This window comes from Gymnoscopelus braueri, assembly GCF_963280865.1.
Source record: "Gymnoscopelus braueri genome assembly, chromosome: 1".
Classification (NCBI taxonomy): domain Eukaryota; kingdom Metazoa; phylum Chordata; class Actinopteri; order Myctophiformes; family Myctophidae; genus Gymnoscopelus; species Gymnoscopelus braueri.
This window is the reverse complement of record NC_137603.1, coordinates 29,371,822-29,388,381: the sequence shown is the minus strand read 5'-3', so window position 1 is coordinate 29,388,381 and position 16,560 is coordinate 29,371,822. Positions and strand designations below refer to the sequence as shown.

Below are 16,560 nucleotides of genomic sequence, written 5' to 3'. Positions count from 1 at the left end.
CCCCTGCATTGATATTTATGCCTGCGGGACAAATACATGAAAATTCAGGACTGATTGTCGAATTTTCTTTTTAAGAAAATCATGTAGAGTATTACAGACTAAGTGTATAAAAGAGCAGATTCAGATATTATGTTATTATTATCATAATCATCATAATCATAATAATCATGATTCCTTTCAGGAAAAGCTAATCTAAAGTCCTGTCTTTCACTTATTTGATTATTTATGTATTTATTTAGTAAAATTACAATTGGTAATGGAAGTTATGAAATGCCTCAGTCATAGATTACTGAAAAGATAGGAAAAAGTACATTATCATTAAAAGTACAATTAACCACTTAAGGCCTATTTTAAATAGGGAAAATAGCAGATCTACAAGATCTCAACATGTCACGATGCAATGCCTTGTGAGCTTGTAGATCTGCTATTTTCACTATATTTATTATTATTTTTATTTCTGGAAAAACTTTTAATAGAGCAATGCATTAATATTAAAAAAGAAATATACTTTGTAATTTGTACTTTTCTATATTGAAGTATTTTTTAAAAGCATGTGCTTTTGAATACCTTTGAATAAAGCAAGCTCTGCAGTACTTTAAGTCAAGCACTAATCTGAGCAACTTTCACTTGAAGTTGAGTAATATTTGACCAGGATATATCTATACTTTGACTCAAGTGCTGCGGTTGAGTACTTTGTCCACCGCTGCTGCAGATGGGTCACACTATTCTTTGGACCTCCGGGGCCGGGTGTGTTCCAGAGACAGTGGTAGCATCTGGGTGTGCTTCTAGAATCTCTGCCAATGACAGTATCCGTTACACCATGAATAGGAAATGGATGTCAACCATAAAACTTATATTAAACACATGTTCGTGTGTCTGAAGAAACTCATACAGTATGTCATATTAATTTGAACGCAGCATTTTTCCCTACAAGTTTTTAAGTGCAATTATCAGGCAAACAGAATATGGCTTACAATTATTCATAGTATGCACATGTTGGTATGGTGTTGGGAGCTGTCATTTATTGTTCGCAGTTTTTGAATTATTTTAGCTATGCATTGTCTGATACTTTTGCCTTAATTGGAGGGATTATGAATATTCAACGCATGCTTCAAAATGTAAGTGAGGGAAAGTAAACTTTGTAATGGGCTAAGCCTGAAGAAAATTGGAGGAAAAAAATGTCTACACTACAGTATAATTAATATTGGAGCAGCAGGGGTTGATATGAAGTAATGTATGCACCCATGTAATTAAGGCTTCTGCCTGCTCCTTTGGTATTTCAGCAAGCCTTGTTAGCACTGTAGAGAAGACATTTTTGAAACCGTACCTGTAAGATAATATGCTTCAAAGGTATAATTATAGGTAGGAAAAGAGGACCTATTTTCAGACCTCTAACAAATCACTTTTTCCATTACACATGGTAAAGGTGTTAATAACTCCTTGTCTTTTTGATTTTGCCACATGAATTATGAAACAGCTGTATCATTTGAAGTACAGTTAATAGGTGAATTTCAAATAGCCTTGTGTAGGGAAAAAAAGAATACACAGACCTAATTTAAATAGTTTTCACTGTGAAAGACTTTTAAAGTCATAATCATTGTGAAAACGTGTGCTCATCATGTAACCTGCATATTGGAGGCAAACACTGAAAAGTTCAAAATGAGCCATAACTTAAGCTGGTAGGGTTTACTAAAGCAGGGATCCAGGCAATGAGAAAAATACCATAGCATTCACTTTTGATAACAGTAAGTTGTTTGAATTGCATACATTGCCTGGTTTTTAATAATTCACTACTGTACTATATTCAACAATTAAAGCTTGAATGATTAAAGAGGGTGAGATGTTTGAGGGTTAATATTTGGGATTCTGAGGAAACCTGTGTAGTTTAATCCACCATGGCTTTTTAAATGCATTCAAGCTGGTCATTTTTGATGCAGAGTCCTAACAGCTGGTGCTGATGATGATGATGACTGATTGTTGTTTAAAGGAAAATAAAGAGGCCTTTTTCCAACAATCCTGCTGCTGTCTTCGGCTTCTAATGGCGGTGTTAATGACCACATTGCTTAAAGGTTACTTCTGAGTGGTGTTTTCTTTCTCCCCCATGTCGACACCTTTGTGTTTCCCACTAAACGTGCTTGGCTTTGTTTCTTATTATCCTCACACTCCCGGTACAACCAGGAGAGCGATGGCCGCGTCCCGTTAGATCGAGGGATGGCAGGATGAATGAGAGGAGAAGGACAAAACATAATGACAGAGAAGGTAGAGCCAGAGAGATGGAGGGATACAAGGGGAGAAGTACTTCCTAAATCACAGAGGTCACAGGGCCCAGCAGGGGTTTGACAGAAAGACAGGGCAATAGATAATTGTAAATGCTGGAAATGTGAAAAAAGGCACCTATGTTATAATTTGGCATTCTCATAAACAATAAATGTGTTTTATACATTTTGGAAATCAGCGTTTGAACAGGTAAATTGGCCCTACTCAAACATTAAGAAATCATCCAGTAAATCAGTGATTCTCAACCTTTTGAATTTCAAGGACCCCCAGTTTGAAATGCATAAGTCGGACCGCCATTTTGATATGATTTTCTTCTCTGGGTAAAATCTGTAAGATCCTCAGTGTTGATGTAACTCTGAGAGTGTACAAATGGAACCAAAAATGGACCCATAATACCCTATGATACCCTATTGGTTCCATGTGTACACTCTCAGAGTTACAGACCTGTAGGGTCCATTTGTACCGCTGGCGGTAGCCTACCCGGATCCGACGTTGAAAAGCAGTGTCTTAAATAACATTTTGTGATGTCAGGAGTGGAAGAAGTCCGCCCTGGCAAACTCACCCAAGCTCCATATAAACAACTACAGGGTTACTTATATCATCAATCTATATTTAATTTCATATTTAACAGCAGAAAGGGTTCCAGAGCATTGCAAATATAACTGGTTTTGAATGCTAGACATTTACAATGTACGTTTATGGGCCAATATTATACCAAGTACGAGTCAATACAGTATGTACAACAAGCAACTTCCTCCACTCGTGATCTTATGATTCTTCATACCCTGACAGCTGCTTTTTCAGCAATTAAGGATAACTTGTCTCAATTTAAGACATTTCCAAATAAAATGTTTTTTAAAGCAAGTGATATTGTTGTCTAGATATAGAGTAGTATGTCAATATCTGAAGGTGTCACTTATATGTTGCAGTACCTTTTTAAAGAGGGCTGAAGTGTGTTGAGGTGACAGACAAGCCAGTGAATCCCAACCTGCGGACCTCGCTGGTAGGCCGCAATAATTGGCAAAACACTACAATTTTAATGACAATAAGACATTAATATAAAACATTTATGTAAAAAAAAAAAGTCATGATACTGTAGTTTTTTTTACCTTGAAAATGTTGTTTTCTTTGTGAAACAGATAAACAAGAACTTAAAGTATACCATGTTAGTTCCATTGATCCCGGGCCAGAACACAGTCGATTAATTTATCGTTAAAATAAACACTCATCAGATGGTTGGGCCCTGAATGCTTTCGAGATGTTTAAAAATGGGCCCTGATCCAGAAAAAGGTTGGGAACCGCTTACACAGGCCAGTACATGCTGTTCGTAAGATCTAACAAACACTCACAAAGAAAGTCATTTACATTTTTTCTTTTATCAAATGTGGCAGTAGAAGTAGAGCCATGCTCCCCATGGCGGCCTAAAAGACCAGAACAAAATGGAAGTAGGAGAGGGTAGGGAGCGAGGGAGAGAGATGGGGTAAAGAGGGTGTATGTGGCGTTATTAGCTTTTATGATAATTGTGTCTGAGCGTCCTGTTGTCAGTGGGCTCAGTGGGGGGGCAGCTAAAGTCCTTCATTATGTTTGGTGCCCACAGACAGAACAAAGTATTGTCTTCCTCTGTGCAGACAGGAGACCTGGTACTGTTTGTTAACCCAATAAGACCGGGAGCACATCTGTGTAACCGCTTAAACCATTATTTTATATTTTGGCTATTCAAAAATAGCAGATCTACAAGCTCATAGCGCGGTACTCGGTGCCACTCGGTAGGCATAACCTGGATATCTGAACTGTCCATAGCCCACCAATGAGACACAGAGCGAGTTTTGAGACAGAAGTTGTGCCATCTTATAATGAGCCTTAGTGAAGACCAATTACAGTATATGATGATAAGGATGAAAATGGGTGAAGTGCTCCTTTAAGGAGTCCAAACAAGTGTCCATACTGCATGTCCTCCTTCAAATGGCAACACTATGTAGGGAATTCAATTCTCTGGAAGAGATGAGAAACATTAATAGTTTTAATTACGCTTCTGTGGCAGCTCTGAATACGTACCGGTGTCACCTGAGATGAAGATGAGAGACGATGGCCTGATACACGTCATCTGTCTTGATGTGCATTGATGAGTGCTGTCCTTCCCTGTTTTCATTGGAATTTATGATGTGTGAGGAGGGGGGATTTATTAGAAATCCCACCGTTGAAACATTTAAATCTCGCCTTAAGTCTCACTTTCATACCTTGGCTTTTAATCCAGCTTGAGAGTTTCGTGGTCTCTGCCTACACTGGCTGTTGACACTTGTTTTGTATTTTATAATGATTTATATATAGTTTCTTTTGTTATGTTTTTATTATTTTGGTTTTGTTTTATGTTTCTTAGCATAGGGTTTGTTTTTAGAGTGTTGGTAACCCTGTGTTTGTAAAATGTGCAATATAAATAAAGTGGATTGGATTGGGAAACCATTCCACAAATTCTTTGTCCACTATGATTTTTACCTCTGAATTTTATATATGTAGCTATGGTACAATTCAGCTTAATTTCTCAAAAAGAAAAAGTACCTAATTAATTTAGCTATTTAACTCTTGAGAGTATACAAATTATTTATATATTAGAGTTAAATTTGCGCTCAGGATTGTCTACCTTGATAGCAAATAACAAAGGAGAAATGCTGCACATGCATCTGCAGTCTGTCCCGTGCACAATTACAGCCTACATGAGGAATCAAGCTACGGCATAGTGTCGGCAAACTGTTAACCTTTCCTGCCAATAGATGTGAATCAGAGCTACAGCAGGTCTTGATGTTTCTTTTGTAGTATGGAGAGCTGTTGGTATGTGCATTGTTTTGGACAGTTGGCTTCTGACAGTAGAGGTCTGGTGGGTTAGAGCCAGAGAGAGGAGAAGGGAAAACGGCAGGGCTGGGCCACTGTGATCTGTTGCACAAATGCCTCGGGTCTTCTGAAAACACAAGATCCAGACTGCTGTTACACGCAATACACACGTACGCACGCAATACACACACACACACACACACACAAACACACACACACACATACACACACACACACACACACACACACACACACACAGACACACACACACACACACACACACACACACACACACACACACACACACACACACACACACACACACACACACACACACACACACACACACACACACACACACACACACAAAATACACGCACACAAAATACACACACACAGAGACAGACACACGCACGCACGCATACACGGGCGCAGATGCATGCATACACACACACACACACACACACACACGCAGACACAGACATGGACACACACACACACACACACACACACACACACACACACACACACACACACACACACACACACACACGCACACGCGCATGCTGGTGTATCTCCCAACATCATCTGGGCTGATAACAAACCACAGTGTAGAGGAGCAGAGAGGGGGTGAGATGGCAATAGAAGCTCGTCTCTCGCCCTGCAAGCACAGACACCGGCTCCGCTAAACAAAAACACGCTGTCTTCACCTGCCTCCTGCCCCTTGGTGCAAAACACCTTGGCCTCCCACTTTATCACTGTGGTGGAGAGAAATATCCTCCTCACTGTCGGGTGGAAACCTTGTATGTCCAAAACTGTTACTTTTCAGGAAATGAGGGGGGAAAGAATGTGTTCCAATGGATCCAATGTAGTTATTATTCAGTCACAAGCTCTTGTTAATACTTTTCAATGGGTCAATATTTTATAAAACTCACAGATAGATTTAACCACTTTCACTTATTATTAATATTATTAATATTATTATTATTTTCTACAAGCTCACAACATGAACTTGTAGATAGGCTATTTTTGTGTGACTCTGTTGTATGATGAAGTAGGGAACTAAATTACCCCAAAAACATAAAAAGTTGAAATATGGAGATAGGTATGAGGTTTTTGCCCGTCAGGAGCGATATAGTCCCTCAAGCCCCAAGTTTAGACTGGGCTCATATAAATGCTGTCGTTGGTTTATAAATGTCAGGATGAATATTCCACTGCAACGAAGACTTCAAACTATAAATCTTTCCTGATCTGATCTCACCTATGGTGGTATTTAAACAAAATGACTAGCCAACATAACAGGGAAATTATATTTGTTTGGCCTTTTCCTGGTATTTTCTTTTTAAGGGTATGGAATTACGGGCTATATTGGAGTTAAATGAAATATAGTTTTCAAATATAGGCCCTGTGAATACTTCAAGGGTGAGTCGAGTAAAAATGATGCAATTAACTGAATTATCCCAAAATACTATTATTGAATAATCCCCACTGAACGTAAAGTATCATACTTTACATACACTACAAAAAGCTGAGGGACAGTGTTAGATAAGAAGAATAAAAACTAAGCGAAATATTTTAAACATAACCTGGATATCATTCATGCACAGGACCTCCAATATCTGTAATGGAGTCAAATTAAGAAAACATACTGGAATCACATTATAGAATATTGGAGCGCTGCGTGAGTGCGCAATTATGTCCAACAAGAATCAGGCTCGCTTTGAGTTTAGGTAAATTCCCTTTGTAGAAAAACAAATGCAGAGTACTTCAGGATAACTTAATTAAAGATCCAAGGCACACTGTTCCTTTGAGCAACATGGCTTGCCAAAGTTGACCAACACTTTCAGCATGGAATCCTTTTAACATTTGGGAGATTCACAGTTGAATATTTTAGAGTTGATTGTAATTTTTTTTTTTTATAGAGATTTTTGCACTTCCAGTAGTCCACTCAATATTGAGGCTGTGAGACAACACAGTAAATCCTCAGTGTTAATTTAATTTAACTGTAAAAATGGACCCTTACTTTAGTTAATATAGCATCACAATAAGTTTAACCACTTCAATCCTATTCTGTACTTAGGCTATTCAAAAATAGTTTTTTTAAATTATATATACAAATCTTAATCTTTTCTTCTGGCGGTCCCTGGCACAACATCTTTTCAGATGGGGGTCCATGGCCATATACATTCAGTATCAATCTGGGGGTCCTTGCCAGGTTGAGCCAGGCTGCTAGTGTGGTTGTGACAGAGGTGGTCCTGTGGTGCTCTATGCTGCTGACCCCTGAGTTCCAGGCCCTCCACAGAGGGGATTAACCCTCCCAGTGGAGGAGAGCAGACTGGAGGCCTGTGTTCTTACTGTGGGAGTGCTGGTCCCCTCTCTGTAGATGACACAGAGGACTGCTGGGGGGTGGACTGTCCTCTCTGCCAGGAACACAGGACCACATACTGTGTATACACCTGTTGCCGCCGTGCAAAGCCTTAAGGGACTTTTTACTTCTTTTTTTTAACCCATTCAATCCGGGAACGCATCTACAAAATGTCTTCTAAATCCTAACTGGTTTCTGAAAAACGTATGTTGCTATATCAGTGGTGCTCAAACTTTTTCATGTCAAGGACCACCCAAAATGATATGTATTTGGCCGTGGACCCCATCTCAAAATATTTTGTTCCAGGGAACATAAGCAAAGATTAAAAATATATATATATTCAAAGATTTGCATACATTTTCAATTTTCATTTACAAAATAGCAATCTACAAGATCATAGTGCAGCTCTCGGTGCCGCGCTATGAGCTTGTATATCTGCTATTTTTTACACTGATGCGTTCCCGGATTGAATGGGTTAAGTGGCTCATTTCAACATGTGCTGCTGTGCAATGCAAGTGCATTCAAAACTGCTCCAAACCTGCACATCAATTCACTGTGATCTCTCTTAAAAGTCAGTTTATGCTTGGAGCAACAAGTGTCGAACGGCGAAAGTGGCGTCGAAATGACAAAAGCGGTGTCGCAGAGGACCTTGGCCGACGGTGTCACGTACCTCTGGGGAAATTAAAGGTTGCAGACGCTACATAAAATGTCACACACTAAGATATACATTCATTTCCTTGTTTACATTTTGTTGGGGACGCTGTTGGCAAGTCGCAGACATTATGAATGCTCAAAACTCAGAACGTTGTGAGACACGTAGTGCGATGTATCATTCGACACTTGCCGCTCAAAGCATAAATTGGCCTTTAAATGTTTGGATTTTTTTGTACCTCAGGTTATTCCTCTTGCTTCTTGGCACCGTGAAAGTCGGCACAACGCGTGTGTAGGCCCCGATCAGGGATGTGGTTCTGATGCTACAGACGACAGTGTGGTTACCGCGATGCAAGTCACTATAGAATGACAGCGGCTGTTATGTGCTGAGCCCGCCAACATCGAAGGGCCTTGTGTGAGCTTGTGTGCCAGGCCCTCCTGCCGAAAAGGCCCCGAGTTCCATAAAAGCCTTAATTGGCGTGTTAAACATCAGACTGTAATCACATGTGGTGAGGCTGGAGAGCTCTGTAAACACCCTGTATGTGGTGCCGCTCTCCTCCTCGGCCTCTTCCCTCCTTGCATGGCCTCACAAAGCAGACATGCACTACACACCAAAACAGAACCACGTGTTGAACTCCTGGCTGCAATGTGGAAAGTCGGGGGGAAAAAAAAGTTTGTGCTATTGCATGTATTTGTGTGGAAGGATGATTACTGTAACCAGTGGGGTAAAGTAATGACCTTGCGGGCTTATGCAAAGGCTAGAATGTCATTTAGAATGTTACAGTATGTAGACAGATGCCAGGTCATTGATGACCTGGCATCTTATAGTGTGTATAGTTCAATGTACATATTATAGATTTTTTGGGATATTCTACTGTTAAACTGATGATAGGTTGTTGGTTTACCTATGATCCTAGATGACTTTGATGTATTACCTTGTGTTGTCCTTGCTTACTGTAAATCGCTCTGGATTAAGAGCGTCTGCTAAATGCCTAAATTGTAAAATGTAAATTGTATATACATTTTTGTTACTCCACTACAATTATTTGAAAACTTACTCTGTTGATTTAGATTATTATTAGAAAAACATACATAAACCAATTAAGCCCTATTTTATACTTTGTCTATTCGAAAATATATAGCTGATCTACATGCTCACAACACGTCACATCGCCACGCGTTGTGAGCTTGTAGATCTGCAATTTTTGAAAGCATTTGATACATTTTGAAACATTTTAGTATTTTTACTTTTGTACCGTGAATATACTTTGTAACAGAGTATATCTACATTGCGATATTGCTACTTTTACTTAAAGGCAGGGTAAGTGATATTTCTTTGTTAAAATAAGTGTTAAATTGCTTTATATTCTGACTCATTGGTATAGAGTGTTTGTTCAGAAACAGGGGTCCCCCCGTCCCTCCAGGTCTTGATTAAACAGAAAATGCATTTTCACGTCGGGATACCAATTTTATCCAATCAGGAGAGAGAACTCACACAGGATACAGATTAAACAAGTGAAATTGGACGTGACGACACAAAGAAATGACCTGACAAAATTGGAACTGGAACACCATAAAATTGAAGCTGATAAATGGGTACTTTATCCTGATTGGCCACCCACCTGAAAATGTATTTTCTGTTTATTAAAGATCTGGAGAGATGCAGAGACCCCTGCTCTATAGCAATGATTACTCTCACAATAATAGCTTTAACCTTTTAACTATTATTTTGTTGTTTTAACAAAAAAAATATCACTTACCCTACCTTTAAGTACAAAATCTGAGTACTTTTTCCACCACCGCCAATCTTGTTGTAAACTGAAGCATTTAGTGTGGAAGGATGCTTACTGTAACTTTGCTCAGAGTGCTGCAGTGCACTGTAGCAACAGGACATTGCCCGCGGTGGGTGAAATATTAAATATAGCTTGTGACAGCAGCTTTCCCTCTTTTTTTTCCTGATCAATTCAGAAAACACATTCTTAGGTTGGAGCTGTCATGGCCTCCTGCTGACATCCAATCCACACAGTATTGTTGTGAAAATGGAAAGTTAATTTTAGTGCGCCCTTGTGTGAAGGACAAGGTCATTTGAAGGGCTAAACGAAGGAGATGAGGGCCTGTCTGGAGGCAGGTCAATCTGGTCTCTCTCTCTCTCTCTCTCTCTCTCTCTCTCTCTCTCTCTCTCTCTCAATCACTTCATTTGAGCTAAGAGAGGCTGGAGACTGGAGATGGTCAGCATGGGACCGTGGCTACGATGGACAATTATAACAGGAGCAAAAATAAGCTATAGTATATTTCCACTCTTTTCCTCCATTACTGATTTGAGCAGATTAACCCTGGTGTCCCTATTTCAAAAAATCTTTTTTCAGAACATTTCACAATTTGTCAAAGCTCACAACGCATCGTGATGCATGTTTTCGATTAGCTGAAGTATAAAATAAGGCTTAAAGAGTCGTTAGACAGTCAAGTTGTCAAAGAAACATATTCACATGGAAGGATTGGATTTGCATACTGTTGCCCCTCAGGAATATGAGATATGTGTGTCTTCCAGTGTGCATATACTGTGTATCTTTAGCGCTTTGGGGCTGTTATAGAAAATGTCTCTGATGTCTTGGCGATGATATACTTTGCCTGATTCAGATGACGCGTTTGTGAAATGATTGCCGTAATATGTTTTGCTTGTAATTACCAAGCTGGAACACAGATACATTCTTTCTTATTGCTCTCGAGGGCTTTTTTTCCTCCCCTCCATAGCAGGTGAGGCGGCGTCCCATTCTGTTATTGCACCCAGAGCGCTGATGGCCGACGCAGATAGACATTGATAGTAGATGTTTATCACCTCAGCTGCACTGATGGCTACGCTCTCCGTCTCTCCGTCTCTCTCCCACAGGGTAGAGGTGATTATTATGCATCCCATATGAAGGCTACAGCGCCAATAAAAGCCCGTTCTGGATAACGATGCTTGAACACTCGGCTCTCATCTGATTTCATCCTGGGACTAATGAGGAGAAGTTTTCTGCCTTCTAAGTTCATTTCCTCTCAACATCACGGACGGTGCAACAGCTCTCTTCCCTGTGATGATGGAGTGTTTTGGAACGGTGAATGAAGTAGTCAAAGGTACATTTGTTCAATGAGGCGTCACAAGTCCAGCTTTCGCGGGAGACGGAATGATTTTTGTGTGTAAATAAGCAGCTGAACGCGTTGCAAAGGGCCCCATATCCCTCTGTTCTCTCCCCCTCTTTTTCCTGTTCCTGTATTTAAAGTCATGCTGACACGTGCTGCTGGTGAGAGTACACTGTAATGTCCTGAGTGTTCATTTAACTCAAATGCTAACCCTTAAAGGTGCATTTCGTTCCTTTTGTGCAGTCTGAGCTACAAATGGATAGATTAACAGGATTTTGCTGTGCAGCCTCCAGCGTTCTTTAAACGACAACATTAGGGCTCTTTCTGTTATCACAAGGTGGCTTTGATGAAAAATGCTGGCAGGTTTAGATTTGTACAAATTAAACAAAAAGAAAAACAATCAACAAGAAAACATCTCATATTCCCCACAAAGAGTAATGGATGAGAATTGCATAGTAAAAAAAAGCCAAGGACATCTAATTTTTAAAACGCATTCCATCAGTGGCTTTTCTCTTTCTTCAAGCTAATGTTTCTGATTATGAAACTTTCTTTCCAGACACTCTTTATAGTGACATAAATTATTCGTGCAATTCCCCAAGCTGCTTAGGATAAATGACAAGCGGTGCTATGGATGAACAGGGGGCTTCTGCTTTGATACGAGGCGTTGGTGAGAACAGACACACGCATACGTACATATACGTACGTGCAGAGACATACCAAAATGAATTGGACGGCGTCCGGAGCATGTTCCATTTTCTTGAGGCAGACGGATAGCTAGATACAAATCAGCGTGATACTCAGACGTCTTGCAATTTAAATGTCACTTTTGAAATAAAGAAGGTATTACTTGAGTGCTGTTCTGATGTAGACCTTAATGAGGAGAGAATGGCTGGAGAGACAAACCTTGTCTGTGGACGAAAGGAAATAATGGATCAGGAAGAAGGAAATGGTGAAGTGGACGAATGTTTAACCACTAAAGCCCTATTTATATTCCGACGTACAACTGTGTTGTGTAAAAAATAACGAATATAGCTGATGATGATAATTATAATAATAATATAACAAAGTGCCAGGCTGAAGAATTCCCAAAACATGAAATAAAACAAAAGCAGATACAACAAAAGAGAAATTCAAACTAAGAGCATGGGGTGTTAAAAGCAGCTTTGTAAAAGCGTGTTTTCAAAAGGGATTTAAAACAAGGCACATGCTCAGCAAGCCTTATCTACTCAGGTAGCATATTCCAAACTGTCAGTCTCCTTTTGTTGTTGAGCGACACTTTGGAATGACCAGCAGTGCTTTGCCCGAGGATCTCAGGCTACGGGTTGGCTCATATGGGGTGAATAAATCAGATAGGCTATATAAGATGGAGTCAGGTTGGACCTGGCCTTGTATGTAATTAATAAATTGTTTTAATCAAGTCTTTAATCAAGTCTGCCAGGATGCTATAGAGTGGGTGATATGTGGTCGAACTTTCTGGAGCCAGATCTGCAGTACAAGCACGTGCGTGCGTGCGTGTTTGTTTGCGTGTGTGTATGCCTGCGTGAGTGTGAGGGCGTTTTCCACGGGGAGAATTTGTCATGTATCACATGCGGCCAACTGGAGGCAGCATTCCTCTCTCAGCCTTTGAAGACTGGTCGTGTTTACGAGCACCTTTCCACACACACTCTTGCTTTTTTCTTTTTTTCCTTCTGTCCCTAATATAGGCATGTCGTTATAGCTGAACCCCAGATCTACAAGCTAACAACATGTCGAACCACGTGACGTTGCCACGGTGTCACGTGGCATGGCGTTGCGTGGTGTGGTATAGCATTGTGTGGAATCGTGGTGCATCGGCTCTTTTGAATGAAATAAAAACTGTAAGCAGACAGAGTAGTATAGTACAGTATCGTACTGAAGGCTTGAATTAACTCAATGTGTCTGTATGTGTGGTATCTGTCTAGTCTTTTATCTATTTACAATATGGTTTATTTACATACTATAGCCTACCATTCCATGGGTTAAAGACGCTCTTCCGTGGCTTTTTCTCCACCTTTATTTTGAAGTTTTCTTCTGAAACGGAGGCTGGTTGTGTTTCAACCAATCACAGGCTTAGCTGACCGTCCCATCCCCTCGGGCTATGGGGTCAAGGGGATCTACATGCAGCTACTGGTTGTGTCTTGTGTACAGCAAGGAAGAGAGAGAGGCACCTCAAATATTTTCATATACTGTACATATTTTAGTGTACTGTTTAATTTTAAAAAGGGAGCGTTTGAAATTCACCATCCGGACGTCATCTTGAATGAGATTCACAACAGAGTAGCATCCCTGTATAGAGTCTCCATAATGATTATCACCTGCATGTGGAGGAACATGAGCTAGCTGGTATGGGATCACAGAGGTGAGAGAATGATTCATCATTATTCATAATGGACTGCTGATGTATTCACGCATTACAGAGTTAGGCATGGCGTCTTTAAGGGTAAAAAAACATTTATTTTTTAAGAGCATACACTTTCCAGAGCATCACAGACATGGAGTCTTTCTGTACGCTGGTTTTATAGAGGGGTCAGGAAAGACTATGATTAGAAACACAGCAAAGTCCTGAGTGTCCATTTAGCCAAGAACCAGTCAATTTCCACACTCTTAAGAGTTACACAGATGCTCTGCACATTGTCGCTGTCGGGTGGAAACCTTGTATGTCCAAAACCATTACTTAGTTAGTATTTAGTCGCAAGCTTTTGTTAATACTTTTAATTTGTTCAACATTTATAAAACCCACAGACATACATACCGGTAACCACTTTCACTTTCAAAATGTTTCAAATACAGCGAAACTATCCAAAACTTTCCTATGACGAACTATGGCATTCATTTATGAAAAGAATAAAAATATGGAGAAAACAAGGTTTTTGATCGACGACATGCAATAGCATAACATCCACCACCCCCTGACACACACACACACACACACACACACACACACACACACACACACACACACACACACACACACACACACACACACACACACACACACACACACACACACACAATGCCTTTGTGGATGTGATTGGATCCTGTTTATTGTTTGCTCTGGTGTGCAGTGGGGAGTGGGGGGTGGGCATTGGAAGTCAGCTGGTGCATCAACATGGGGCAATATACAGTGTGTGCCTGGCCTCTGTATTGTCCCTCCTCTGAGCTGCATTTGAACGCAATATTCCATGAAATAAGGCGAGCCATCAGCCTGTTGTAATCGCATCAGGTTAATAGAAGAAGTCAAATTACTCTCACTTACTCCTCTCTCTTTGGCACTTGCTCTGCTCCACACTGTTTTCCTCACGCACATTTGAAACCATACTGTGTCATATTTATGTTTTTTTTCTCCATCAAATTCTTTGTCCTTTCCCCCCGTGTTCTGATTATTATTAGGATTCATTCTGAGTGGCTGACGCAGGTTCTTTTCAGAGCGAGACGACAGATTTTCCATTCCTAATGGGCTGTTCATTTTGGAGAATTCTTTAGGGCCCTCTCTTACTCAACTTTCCAACATGCTCTGTTTGCTTTTTCTGTTTTTAGCTCCGCCAGGCCGAAGCCCAGAGACAGAGATTATGTTTTTGTCCGTGTGTGTGTGTGTGTGTGTGTGTGTGTGTGTGTGTGTGTGTGTGTGTGTGTGTGTGTGTGTGTGTGTGTGTGTGTGTGTGTGTGTGTGTGTGTGTGTGTGTGTGTGTGAGAATCCAGAGCTAACATCGCAAACTACTGGGCCGATCAGTGCCAAACGTTTTCCTACACACAGCCAGTAGGCCAAGGAAGACACTCCCTGACTACTTTTCATATCCATGAATAACAACTGTTATTGTCATCAGATCCACACTCCTGCCAATGTCACATTCTGCCCCTTACCAAGGTACTTTAACCTAAAGGAAAAGCAAAGAAAGAGAGCAGAACCGACGATAGATAGTATGAAGGTAGGCCACCTGACCACCTGGCGTAGATCTGGCCCTTTCGAGTTCTTTCAGTCAGTCAGTCACTCAATCATTTACACACACACACACACACACACACACACACACACACACACACACACACACACACACACACACACACACACACACACACACACACACACACACACACACACACACACACACACACACCTTTGAGAGTTTCTACCTGCCATGGTTGTACAGGTTGTGTGGGTGGTATCTTGTGGTCATACAGTATGTATCCCCTCAGTGTAAAGCAGTCTGGTGATATATGGTGTTTCAAAGTGTTGCATGCTATGCCATACGTAAGTACCAGTGCACTCCTACAGTGCTCCCTGTGAATCTGTCTTTATCACTCTTCCTCCCCCAACTCCTCACCTGACCTCCAGACCTCTCCACTGAGGCCAGGTCTGCTGCCGTCATGTACCAGAGGAGAGAGAAGGGGGAAAAAAATTGAGAAAATCATGGCACTACAAGCCTGGAAGACTGTCTCTTTGACAGGCTGGGGAGGGACAATGTGTCTACATAGTGTACTCCCTAAAGTGAGAAATCTCCTCTTGGATAGCATCCCTTTTTGGCTGGACCACATACATGGGGGCACCCCTATACACGTGAATGTCTCTGACTGAATGAATGAATGAATGAATGAATGAATGAATATGTGAGTGATGAAGTTGCACCATTGGTCGGCCGGTTAAACCGGCCCGGTTGGCCTAACAACGAACTAGCCAATCACAGAACAGTCCTCCCTCCAGGCTATGGGATGTAGTTTATCCTAATAAACCTTTCTTATCATTTGCAGGGTTCTACAGTGTGATTATTTCACTCGGATGTACCCCTAAAAATAGATAATAACCAACCTTTTCATTTGCAGGGCTCTACAGTGCAAATATTCCACTCGCATTTGCCTGGAAAAATAGATATGCAAACCCCCAAAAAATCTTATGATCCCAGTGTGTGGGTAAAGAATATAACGTGCCAGAATATTTTCAGTCCAAAGTAGAAGACGAATTCATTTGAGGTAATTCAAACTTCTTTTTGGGTAATCTGAACCCTCTATTACCCCCCCCCCCCCCCACCCTCTTTCAACATGGCAAGCAATCACGAAACAATTATTGTCATTGGTTTGGACAGTTGTAATTGCGTATTGCCTCTGGACAGCATGCTTATGAGAGAAAGTAAAATAGAGAGAGGCAGAGAGTGTGTGAGCGTTACTCACAAGCACACTTGTTTTTTTGTTTTTTTGTGGAACACACTCAATTCTTTATTCGTAATAGATTTAGTTCCTGTAGTGAGTTTTGTGCACAGCCTCAGTCCGCAGTTTCCGCCTCTGCGGTCAGTCAAGCTGAGAGTGTGGCC

The 16,560-nt window shown here is 40.8% G+C and overlaps 1 protein-coding gene across 1 annotated transcript in view; it reads right to left on the bottom strand.

The window, feature by feature from the left end:
- The window catches only part of hnf4b (hepatic nuclear factor 4, beta), a gene marked incomplete at both ends in the record, with an annotated part of 130,180 nt that extends 114,556 nt beyond the window's left edge, over positions 1-15,624 (bottom strand). Inside the window, 2 exons of the mRNA XM_080432684.1 lie at positions 7,459-7,523; positions 15,580-15,624. Coding sequence (XP_080288810.1) covers positions 7,459-7,523; positions 15,580-15,624 — 110 coding nt within the window. The remainder of the gene's footprint in view (positions 1-7,458; positions 7,524-15,579) is intronic.
- Positions 15,625-16,560: the final 936 nt, after the last annotated feature.